Source organism: Ursus arctos, unplaced genomic scaffold (assembly GCF_023065955.2).
Source record: "Ursus arctos isolate Adak ecotype North America unplaced genomic scaffold, UrsArc2.0 scaffold_10, whole genome shotgun sequence".
Taxonomy (NCBI): domain Eukaryota; kingdom Metazoa; phylum Chordata; class Mammalia; order Carnivora; family Ursidae; genus Ursus; species Ursus arctos.
In genome coordinates, this window is record NW_026622764.1 from 50,196,202 (window position 1) to 50,208,484 (window position 12,283).

Sequence of the window (12,283 nt, forward strand, 5' to 3'; positions counted from 1 at the left end):
AATAAAAAAAAATCTTAGAAAAAAAAAAAAGAAAATCAAATTACTTCTTAACCTGTTTGAATTTGGTATAGGAAATAGCTGCTTCATCAATAATCATATTTTTCAGGCAAATGTGAAATATACAACATATTTTTTTTTACCTTGAAATGAATTACAACTAAAAAGAGGGACTATAACAATACAGTCAGTTTAAAAATGAAACAAATATCTAATACATCCACCCTCTGGCATTACCAGCGTTCTGAAGTCCCTGAGTGCTCCTTCCCATTCACAGCTCCTTCTGTCCGCCCTAGATGTTTAGAACTCTTCTGGAATTTTGTGGGTTTTTTTTCCTTTTGCTTTACTTAAAATTTTTACCATATATGTATTTATCCATCCCTACCCCAAGATCATACATTCTCCAATGTATTATTTAAATGTTTTAAAGTTTTGTCTTTTACATGTAAGTCCGTAACCCAGTTGGGATTTATTTTTGTGAATGGCATGAGGCAGAGATTCATATTCATCCTTTTCTCACATGGACAACTAACTGCCCAAATACTGTCAAATACCAAAGAGCACTGATCAACACTGCTATTATAAAATACAGTTCTGAATATGCATGCATCTGCTCCTGAGCACTTCATTCCGCTCTCTTATTTACCTTTCTACCCCTGCGTCTATCCCATTGTCATAGTTATTAAAGCTTTATAATAAGCTTTATAATAATAAAATTTACTATGGCAAATACCTCTGCTTCTACTTGGTTCTTCTTCAGGAACGTCTTGATTATTGTTTGTCTTTGCTCTTTCATAAAACTGTATGAGAGTTAGATTTGCTCTGCATCCTTGTCGGCATTTGATATTGTCGGTATTTTTTTATGTTAGCCATGTAGTACTGTCTCATCGTGATTTTAATTTGCATTTCCTGAAAGACTAATGATGTTGAACATCTTTTCATGTACTTAATCTTTGTATCCTCTTAAATCACCTGTTCAAGTCTTTTGCTTTTTCTTCACATTTACCTCGTTTTTCTCTATCTAAATATATTGCAAACTGTGAGTCCACACAAACAGATTCAGTTCCAATGCAATGACTATAGGATTCATTCTAGAGTTCTTCCTTTCTCTATCTGTAACTTCCTTCTCCAACAGTGAGAGACTTCATTATCTTTGATATATTTACTTTCTTGCTCAGTTCCACTGAATGTGACTCATATCCCGTCCCACTACTAACCTTCCCTCACGAGCAAATGTCTTCCTTACTCTGATTGGTCCTGACAGTCCACACCAGGCCATGCTCATGAATGGAGGCCCTCCTCACCTTACTTGGGCTCCTAAATCCTACACCAGGCTACCGCTAGCTCCTCAGGGGCACCATCTGCATCCTGCCTGGAGACGATTCCCATCACTGGTGGTTACACCCTCCCCCATCTGGGATGTCTTCACCTGCTCAGCCTCTGACCTCTGACACCTCCCACTGAGCCACTGTTTGCCCATTTCTATATTGGATGATTTGTTTTCTTGCTCTTGAGTTTTAAGAAATCTTTGTATGTTCTAGATACAAGTCCTTTGTTGGAAATATGACTTGCCAATATTTTTCCCAGCCATATTTTTTCATTCTCTTAACAGTATCTTTCATAGAGCTGAAGTTTTAAATTTTGATGAAATATAATTTATCAAAAATTTTGTTATGGATCATATCTGAGATGCTTAATAGAGTGTTTAATAGAAGTGGTGATAGTGAGTATCTTGTCTTATTCTTGATATTAAAAGGAAGCTTTTTTTTTTTTTTTAAAGATTTTATTTATTTATTTGATAGAGATGGAGACAGCCAGCGAGAGAGGGAACACAAGCAGGGGGAGTGGGAGAGGAAGAAGCAGGCTCCTAGCGGAGGAGCCTGATGTGGGGCTCGATCCCAGAACGCCGGGATCACGCCCTGAGCCGAAGGCAGGCGCTTAACCGCTGTGCCACCCAGGCGCCCCTAAAAGGAAGCTTTTAATGTTTCACTACTGAGGATATTTCTATAGGTCTTTATGGCTATTTGGCATTAAGTTAAGGAAGTGATAAAAAGTTTATAATAATTTAGGTGCCTCTGATAATGCTATAAAAAGTTAATAGGTGACATATCCCTTTATTGATAGCTTTATGAAGAGTTAAAAGAAATTCACATGAAGCAGAAAGGCACTGTGGTACAAGGGAAAGTATACAGGTTTGAGGGTCAGTCACACTTAACCTCAAATCCCAGCTCCTTTACTCATAATTTTTGTGGCCTAGGGGATATGTCTTCTCTTCTGTTTCTTCATCTATAAAACCTTGTGAAGTTGTTTTAAAAATTGTCATGTATGAAAGGGTTTAGAATAGTGCAATGCTTGATTTTTGTGTTAGGGTCTAAAAAATACGATTGTTATAAAATGTTGAAAGGATGCCTAACTGACCCTAGTCTTTCATTTAACAAATATTCACTAACACCTCCTACGTGTTGGTTAAGTAGGGGGGATAGAACTTTTAATTTAACAAGGTCACTAGTCCTACAGGCTATAAAGGATTTCTATAGGGTTAATACAAAATATCTTACACTCAGTGCCAAATACTTTTACTTTCTAACCATTTTTTACAGTAACATTATACTTCTATACTAATTTCTTCAATCAGAAGATCAATATTTTAAATGATTCCACCTTCAGAAACATAGCTCTAGTATTTTCCCTACTGATGGCAGTAATCATTGGGAAAGCATATTAAACACAACTCTCATTCAGTCAAGGCTGCTGTAGATACTGTATTCCAACAACATGTTTCATTTTCAGTTATATAATACCATAGCAAATGATTTTTACTTGATAATTAGGAAGACATATGGCAAAATCCTAAGCCACATATTATCCACTGGGTTTTGGATTTCAGACGTCTTATACTCTGAAATAGTCATCATTCATTAATTACGTTAAAAATCTAAGATTATGTGAGACTGGTGTACTATCAAACAGAGCCCATATTTTTATCTTTAAATGATTCTATTAAAAAATAAAAGCTACAAGGAGATTATGAAAATTAAATGTCAAATCAAAACACACGGAGCTACATCTGAGGTTATTAGATGGCATCTTGGACTTAAATAACCTTTATATTTAATTTTCCCCCATTCCCATCAGGGGAAGATGGTGCCTCATTTCACCTGAAGTCAATTATGAATAGCCTCTTCTTTACAGATAACAGTGCATAACAGCAGAAGGGACCACCTAAGACCAAATTGAGACTATCACCATAATCTGGATGCTGGAAAGATATGATAAATCAGAGCAAAACTCAGTGGAAAGTGAATTGATGTTCATGAATGTTAAAAACATTTAATTTAAAGTTATGAGACCCCAACAAATTTAACTTTAAAATATTCTAGAAGACATATTACTTTGTTAGTCTCAAATGTTCCTCTTGACAGATTACATGAGCACATGTTAAGGCAACAAGATGTAAAATTACAGTCAGTAGGTTAAACATTTCACTACGTCACATGGACTCCCATGTATACAGAATACTGGTTTCCCCTTACTAAATTACATAATTACATTACCCTTTGAATGTTAATTTTAAAAAAGCAATGAAACTCTACAGGTAGAATGTATTTTCTAATGACTGATTTGGAATACAGACTTGATCTGAAATGTTTACCAGAATATCATTACATTTTTAACTAACCTTCAAATAGCCTTATAGATTATAGGCTAAACTGGGGAGAAGAAATATTTATTCAATAATTGAAAAAAACGTGCTTACCATGAGATCTGGGAAGCCAATAACAACTGTAGCGTAACTATTCTCATCTGAGAGAATTCGGTTAGGAGAGGCAATCTTTTGTCCCACAGCTGAACTTAGGTTTTCAGATGACAGTTGATCACTTGAAATTTTATGAGGTATGCTGAGATCTGCTTCTGAAGTGTCAGAGAAACATTAGATATCATATACCCCTAAAATGCTCCAGGAATTAATTTTTGCAAGATTTCATTCTCACCAACTCAAACAGAAAAGCACAAGTTAAAAAAGAGAAAACACTTGAAATTACATTCACGGCCTTTTGTTCGAGAAAAGTCAGTTTTTACAATTAAGGCATCTTCTCTAAGTGAATGCAAGAATTTACTGAATTCAAAATTTTATTAGCAATACATATTATCATTAATAGCACCCTGCAGGAAAGACATGAAACTGATCCGACCCAGTGCTAGTAATGGTTTGTTTTAGTTCTTTTTCATAACAACTTATTCACCCCCCCCAAAACGGTGATGAATTAAGTAGAAATCCTGAGGGCCTGTGTAAAAAAAAAAGAAAAGATGCTACCCTAAAAGACTAATGGACTCGGAACCTAAATGTATAGAAAAATTCTGATTTCTCAGTTCAAAAAATTCAAAGACGGAACTGAAAAGATGATACATTCTTACTTACTAATTCTAATGCAGTTACTAAGTTCTCTCTTTTGGCATAAATTTAACATATGTTGATGTTATTGTTCTTAAACGATTCTAGAGGACTGTAAGCACATACCACACAGCCATGAGCACAAAGAACAGGGAATTTACCTTGTATAACTCCAAATCCTGTGCTAGGGGGCTCCTCTTTCAACACGTACAACTGGCAAACCCCACTATCCTCAGATTCAATGTGTGCAGGCTTACTTAAAAGATATTTCCTGTAAACAAACAAAACATCTAAGTGAAAAGTTTTTTTCTTTAATAATTATGAGTCCAGACTATGAAAAAATCAGAATTCCATACCCCCCCCACTCCAAAGCCTTGTTTTTATATTCTGAGTATAACCTGCAGTTTCAGAGTTACATCATGAGTTAACAAATAACTTCTCCACACTGTCTATAGGGAGCAGTGCACAATAACAATGCAGTAATAAATAGGAACTAAAATCCAACACTTCCTGTAAGAGGAAGGGCTGGGGGGGGGGGAAGCAACCTAATGTGACACACACCCCCATTATCATGGAACCTGCTATTGCTATGACTGTTTGATCAGCCAGCAAGTCAAGTGAGAACCTGGCCTCTTATTTGTTGACAGAAGCCCTCACCACGGTAATCCCCTCGATCTACTTATTTTTAAGGTTTCTAAAATAGGGATGTATAAATAGCCAGAAATCTTTTGCAGCAGGATACTTCTGCTTGTCACCCTAGGGGCAGAGAGAGTCTGTATTTAGCCAGTAGAGGTAATGCATGAGGGAAGGGGACTCAAAGGTTACCATGTACCCTATTTATGCCAAGTGCATATAATGTCCCATTCATCAAGAAGTATGCAGCCCAATGGGGGGAAAGCAACACAAACATGAACATAACTAAGAGCAACCAAGACAAAATGAAGAAGAAACTTCTAAGGGGTGAAATTCTGTGCAGCTCCAAAAAGGCAACAGCTCTAGGACAGAGACTATGGCCCTTTGAAGAAAGGATAAACCAAAAATCCACTTTGCAGTACCTCTAGCTTGGCAAGAATACTGTGACTTCTCAATGTACGAATGGGAAAAAATCCAAAGAAATATGGATCATACGTAGAAGCCATTATGTTTTTACCGTTAATTTCAATGTCATTCTCAGAAACCCTTTCGTAATTACTCTGTGAAGCAATATTTAATTTATTTTAATTTTTCCCTCCCTTTCTTCTTTCACCTACAGAGACGCCAAATTCTGAAATTGTTAAAAGACAGACACTGGAAGTCAGAACAGTAAGGTTGCTAGATAACTGATAAGCATGGTTGAGCTATGGTACACCCCATGAAATGCTATGGAGATCTACCCACTGGTTTGTTTGGTCCTCCACCAGAAGCCACTTGTCCTCTGCTACTAGAAAAACTGTCTTGAGTTTGATGGGAAGTAAGATGGTGTGAGTTCGCCCTTCGAGAACATCCAGCACAGTCAGGCTGTTCCTGAAAGAGGAGAAGAAAACTATCTGAAAGGAAACGGTGAGGATAATGAACGAGTAGCGATGGCACAGTCATTTCATGATTATCATGCAATGCTATGAAGAAGGTGTTCAAGACTAAATCGTAACAAAGAAAAATGGTAATTGAGACAAGGGGAGGGGAGGCAGAGGGAGAGAGAGAATCTTAAGCAGGCTCCACACCCAGCACAGAGCGGGACATGGGGCTTAATCTCATGACACTGAGGTCATGACTTGAGCCGAAATCAAGAGCTGGAAGCTTAAATGACCGAGCCACCCAGGCACCCCAAGCACTGTCTGTTCTTAGGTCTGTTTTTAAATGTTCTACAATGTAGGAGGAGTTACTTTTATAATAAAACATTTGCAATTTGGTTACACTGGTCTTATAATAAGGAAGCATAATTAAACGAGGAAAGAGAATGGGCAAAATAAGGATCCCAGTTTAAATCTTCTATAACAAAGAGCTCACCCGTTTTCTTTGTAGAATACTAGCCAGTTTTTGTGCGAAAATTCTTTACACATTTTATAAGTTTCCTGAAGACAAAACAAAATATTCATATTAAATGTGTGAGATGCAGTCATGTCTGTGAGATGCAGTCATGTCTCTTTGGCTCCTTTCCCTTAAATAAAGTTCTTTGACATATAAAACATGTAATTCTCTGAGAAGCTAACTCTTTATTTATTTCAAGACTCTTATGGTAATGTGGATCAAAATATATTTCAAAATTTATTTTATCTTTAGGATAAAATTTTTAAAATAATGCCAAATACTGGTTAGAAATAAACCTGCTATTTGGTGATTGTGGAATTTATACCATGACATAAACATATAGGAAATACTGTTTTTTATAGATTTGGATACATTAATGCATTTAAATTATCTGGTTTTTTTTTCATGGTCTTTTAAGACTTAGGTATGCTCTTTTGCAGGGCAAAAAGTAAGTCTTATTTTATATCCATTACCTTCTTCTGAGTGGCAGAATAAATTCTCTTGGGTGGCCTAGAACTTATTTACTGGTTTAATTTAGGTAATGTAGACAAATGTTTATTTATTTAGTAGGTGCGATCGGGTGTCATACCCATCAGGTTATTACATAAATCCAAAACATAAATACATAACTTGAAAACAATTCAGTAACTGCATGGACAGGAACTTGTCATGAAAATCATGCTCAAAAAGCTCATGAAGTTCTATTATTATTATAGTTCAATCCCGACAAGTCTTCATGTGAGTATGATGTCTACAAAAAAAAGCTATTGGTTACTTAATTATACGTGTATCTACGTCGATTTGTATGACATGAACATCTATAAGTACACAATAAGAGAACTCTCTTGTGCAGTGTAGTAGGAAACCAAAGGCATGGAGAGGGATGGGCGTGCATGCATCTTTAAGGTAGAAAGCTCCAGAAATCCGGGGCAATTTGCTGGACAAGCTGGGTGTTCCCTACCGTTTCCTCCTTGTTCCACCAGGAAGGTTTCTTAGATGGACCCTCTTCTGAAGGGAGGATAAGACGTCGAAGGGTTTGGCCAGTGGTATCTAACAACAGGATGACATTATTCTGGAAATAAAGAGAAGAGTAAAAAGCTCAAGATCTGTTTTCTTTTCTTTTCTTTTCTTTTCTTTTCTTTTCTTTTCTTTTCTTTTCTTTCTTTTTTTTTTTTAAGCAGCAGCCTCTTGGCAACCTGGGAATAGAGGATACAGTGGTAAGCCAAAGGGAAGATGACAATATTGAAAGACTTAAGAGACACCATAAAAACACTAAATGGTTTTCCTTAATATGGAATGTAAAGTACTAGATGGTTGTAGGAAGATATTTCAAATTATGTAATGCAGAATGTATTCTATTTTAAGATTTTATCTTAAAACCATCTCCTTCTAAATATAGGCTACTTTAACCATGATTCCGTTTTATTATTTACTTGAGGAAATTAAGAGGATTGATAATTTTTAAAGTGCATTTGCTTTTATTAAAACTGCACTTAAAGAATATTTCATTGAAAACTGTCTTACGCTGTGCATATTAAATCTCACTTACGCTTTTCAGAAATCCAGGCTTACTTCAGGAGATATGTACATGATAAAAAGACAGGTTAGCCAGAAAAGATCAAGGATCCTATGAACCTAGTTCATGATGAGCTTCTTCATTTTAAAATTCGCTAAGCTTGAAGAACTCACAGTTGGTGTTGCAATAACATACAAACAAGTGATTTCTCCAGCAGTATTAATCACAACTTTGTAAATGAAGTAATAATCTCAGTAATTAGCATTTTTTAAGAAAAATTTTTTTAAATAAACCTTAAGTATTAAAATCAAAGAACAGAAACATATGAATAAGAACTTAAAATTGAGAAACTCAGAAAAGATGAAATATTTTATTATTATTATCATTTAAAAAATTTTTTATTTTACTTATTTGAGGCACAGAGAGAGAACATGAAGGGAGGCAGAGGGGCAGAGGGAGAGGAGGAGTCAGAAGCAGACACCCTGCTGAGCAGGGAGCCCAACATGGGGCTGGATCCCAGGACCCTGGGATCATGACCTGAGCTGAAGGCAGACGCTTAACTGAATGAGCCACCCAGGTGCCCTGTAAGATGAAATATTTTAAAGAGATGCAATGAACTCGGCTTTCTTGAGTTAAAATTTGAAGATGTTTAAGGATTAGACAAAAAGGTTTGCAAAAACGACAACTTTAAGCTGTCAGGCCTCATTTATCCTTTTATGGCTTTTTGATAAGATAATTATGCAATTATCTTCTTGTTTTTGTTTTGTTTTGTTTTAAATTTGGGGCTCCTCCAGTTACCCTAACCCCTATGAATTTTTCATTTCAAAAACTTTCTTTGGGGGAGCGCCTGGGTGGCTCAGTCATTAAACATCTGCCTCAGGGTGTGATCTCGGCGTTCTGGGATCCAGCCCCACAACCGACTCCTCCGCTGGGAGCCTGCTTCTTCCTCTCCCACTCCCCCTGCTTGTGTTCCCTCTCTCGCTGGCTGTCTCTCTCTCTCTCTGTCAAATAAATAAATAAAACCTTAAAAAACAAAACCAAAAACTTTCTTTGGGGAAAATGAAGTCATAAAGCACCCAAAGAATTAATATATGGTTTGCAAAATATAGGAAACAAATAAGAAATGTCTGCTCACTTGTTCCTTAGTATTTACTGAGCAGCTTCTGTTGAAAGCACAAAGGAGAACACAATGATGAATTAACCATGACCCTTGCCCTGTCTTATGCAGTCCAGTTGCAAATAAAAGAAATGCAAAAAGACTGATGATTCATCTGCAAATCTGGGCCCTCATCCTGTGGTTTCAAGTTAATCTGACTCCTAATTGTACTGAAGCGCTCAAGCATTAAAGTCTTATTTGTATCACATAGATTCCTTTGCTCCGAATCTTGGCTGTACTAAAAAATCCTACTAATAAGCATGTTGACAGAGCCTAAACTTCCCCGCAAACACTACTCTTTGAGGGCATCATTGGTATAATATGCACTTCTCCATTCAGAAGGTGTGTTAGGGATATTCTTTCTAAAATCATCATTTCCTATGAGAAGTATTATTTCTGGCCTCTGAAAGTTTGAAAACGATGGCAATACCTTAAAAGTTTTGCTTAAGAAAATGTATTAAGTTAAAAATTTACAGTCTCCATTCTAGATGAAATCTTTTTTTAGCAAGTATTTTTTAAAGGAGAACATCTTTCTCGTATGATAAATATGAACATTAACATGATTCTTAGCACTTCAGCAATTTGGGATAATATTAACTCTTCTAAGCAAAAGAAAATCCTAAAAATAATGTTTGATTCCAAAACATGATTAAGCAGAATAAGCAGATGATTAAACAGATACGATTAAAAAGAAAAAATAAGTTAGTATGGTTTTGCATTTTTCTTCCTTTTTAGGGTCTAATACTTATATGCTCATAATTTGGCACAAGTGGACTGAAAAACTGTATCTTCTAAGTGACAGAAAACATATATATTCAGCCATTGTTGTATTTAGACAGTTTTAGAAGCAACTGGCAACATGAAGGAGTTCTGTTGCTCCATCCTTTTAGATGTTAATGGTTTCCTTCTGTAAATGACTAATAATATATTCTGTCTGAGTTTAAAAATAGAATTTTGCGTCACATCTGAGTACATGTAACCGTGGCTTTGGTGCTCCTTCAAGGGGGCAGGGAGAAAAAGCAAGTGAGCAATTTTATTATGTTTGTATCTGACTGGGAGAAAAGTAACCTCTGGATGACCTCAATGTCCTAAAGTCTGAAATTCTAAACTTTGTGCAGATGAAATAAGTAATCTCATGGCAGGGGAGGGGAAGGGAGGAGGGTCTTTATTTTTAGGCATGGCAAAGTTTCCCTTTCCTCACTTGAGATTTTATTTTAGCAAGGAAGTTTTGAGCAACTTTTTTAGCCAGGCAAATGCATCCAGAGTGAAGCTTTATAAAGACAAGGCATAGAGGAATTCATGGGAGTACTTCTCTACAATATTTTAGCTCTGCTTTCAGGGAGGGCAGAATGGGGAAAAGGAATCGAGGGCAGGGCACTCATTTGTTAGTTGATGAAAATTATTCACCATTTGTTAAACTTTACAGATGCACGCTGTTCATTTGGAATCCAAGAGGTCTTACCTCTTAACAGGGCCATAATATAAAACAGGCAGCTAAGATAGCCTCTCTGAGAAAGGAAGAGGCAGTTCCGAGTCTAGTGGAAGTACTCCTATAAGCTCTGCATGCTTGCTCAGGGGTGCTGAGGTAGTTTTCTAGAAAATGGTTCAGACTGTGGTTAGAGGGCCAAGTCAGGTGGTAGCGCGTGCAAGAATGCCAGGAGCCCAAGGGCTGCTATGAGTTAGGCACCTCTTTACACTCAACAGACTATTGATCAGCGATGTTGCCAAATAGTTGGATCTTTTGAGAAAATATACTTGCTAGGAACCTAAAAATCTAGTACTTTCAAAGAATTGGTATATGTAGATTTGACAGTTAATTTGACAGCTGAAAATCTGGCAGGATTGTTTGAATAAATACTCCAAATTTAGATTCTTATTCAAATGCCATTGGCTTACTAGATTAAAAATCACCAAGACAGCATGTACTTTTTACATGATTTTTACGAGATTCTTCTCATTGTGGAATTCAATTCAATGGCATTGATATTTTATTAGAAACCTACAAAGTAAAGCCCTTACTCCATGTGCTGGACACAAATTTTTATAAGCAATATCTGGATATGTATAAACTCTGCTTGGAGGAAAAAGTGAAAATTTTTTTTAAAAGTAAAATTCAGAAAAAAATTTAACTCAGAACTTATGGTAATTATTTACACAAGGCCTAAAATTAAAGTTGACTTACTGACTCAGTGCAACACTGACATGTTATTTATGCAATATTTCCTCTTGATTAGACGTGGTCTAAAAATATTGTTTCTTGGTAACACTTTGCTCTCCTAGTGACTTTAAATACTTGTAAATAACAACATTGCATTTCTTTAATATCTTCCTATTGTGAATGCTTTTTAATTGTTCAGATTCCCCAAGCAGCTGCCATGAGTGAGAGGGTGGGTGAAGTTTAATTCTGGTGGGGCCAAGCCAATCTGTTTTGAATCTCAGTTTTACCATGTATTTACTGGGCAGGTTATCTAAACTCTCTGAGCCTCCATTTTCTCCCATGTAAATAAGGTTAAGGGCAGCCTCAATATGCTGCTGGAAGAATAACATGAAATAACGTATGTCATCTTTTATTTGGCACATTGCCAGCATTTAATAATTGCTCCTTCTCCTTGAGAGGTTCATCACTGGCTTTCTGGGATACCACACTCCCTGGTCTGTCTACCTACTTCGCTGGTCACTCATCTTCAGTCCCCTTGGTTGATTTTCCCCATATCTCCCTCATTTCTTCATATTTCATTGCCCGAGAGCTTGGACTTCTCTACCCACACTCACTCCCTTGGTGACATCTTTCAGTCTCATGGTTTTCAATAGCATTTTTCTGCCAAGGCCCCCTAAATTTATATTTCCTGTTCTGATTCTCTCCACTCAACTCCAGGCTCATCTACTTGGATGTCTAACAGGCCTATCAGATTTAATCAAATGTCTAATCCCTCCCAAATCAATTCCTCATCTCAACTGACGGTGACTCTATCCTTTTAGTTGCTCATGCCCTAAATCTTGATGCTGTCCTTAATTAACTCTACCCTCTTTCACCCCATGCATTTGATCTGTTATGAAATCGTTTGGTTCTACCTTCAATACACGTCCAGAATCCATCATTACTGACAACCTCCATCCTCTAAACTGCAATGATCTCTTGCTGGATCACTGAGAACATTTCTTAACTAGTCTCCTTCATTCTGCCTTGGCACCTACAGACTGTTCACTGCAGAGG

At 36.7% G+C, this 12,283-nt stretch overlaps 1 protein-coding gene across 4 annotated transcripts in view; it reads right to left on the reverse strand.

Moving 5' to 3' along the window:
- VWA8 (von Willebrand factor A domain containing 8) overlaps window positions 1–12,283 on the reverse strand; it is a 336,953-nt gene that overhangs the window by 103,976 nt on the left and 220,694 nt on the right. For all 4 annotated transcript variants that reach the window (XM_026493342.4, XM_044381840.3, XM_044381841.3 and 1 more), the window contains 5 exons: window positions 7,359–7,469; window positions 6,377–6,441; window positions 5,768–5,893; window positions 4,552–4,661; window positions 3,755–3,909 (listed from right to left, as the gene is read on the reverse strand). In XM_026493342.4, coding sequence (XP_026349127.2) covers window positions 3,755–3,909; window positions 4,552–4,661; window positions 5,768–5,893; window positions 6,377–6,441; window positions 7,359–7,469 — 567 coding nt within the window. The remainder of the gene's footprint in view (window positions 1–3,754; window positions 3,910–4,551; window positions 4,662–5,767; window positions 5,894–6,376; window positions 6,442–7,358; window positions 7,470–12,283) is intronic.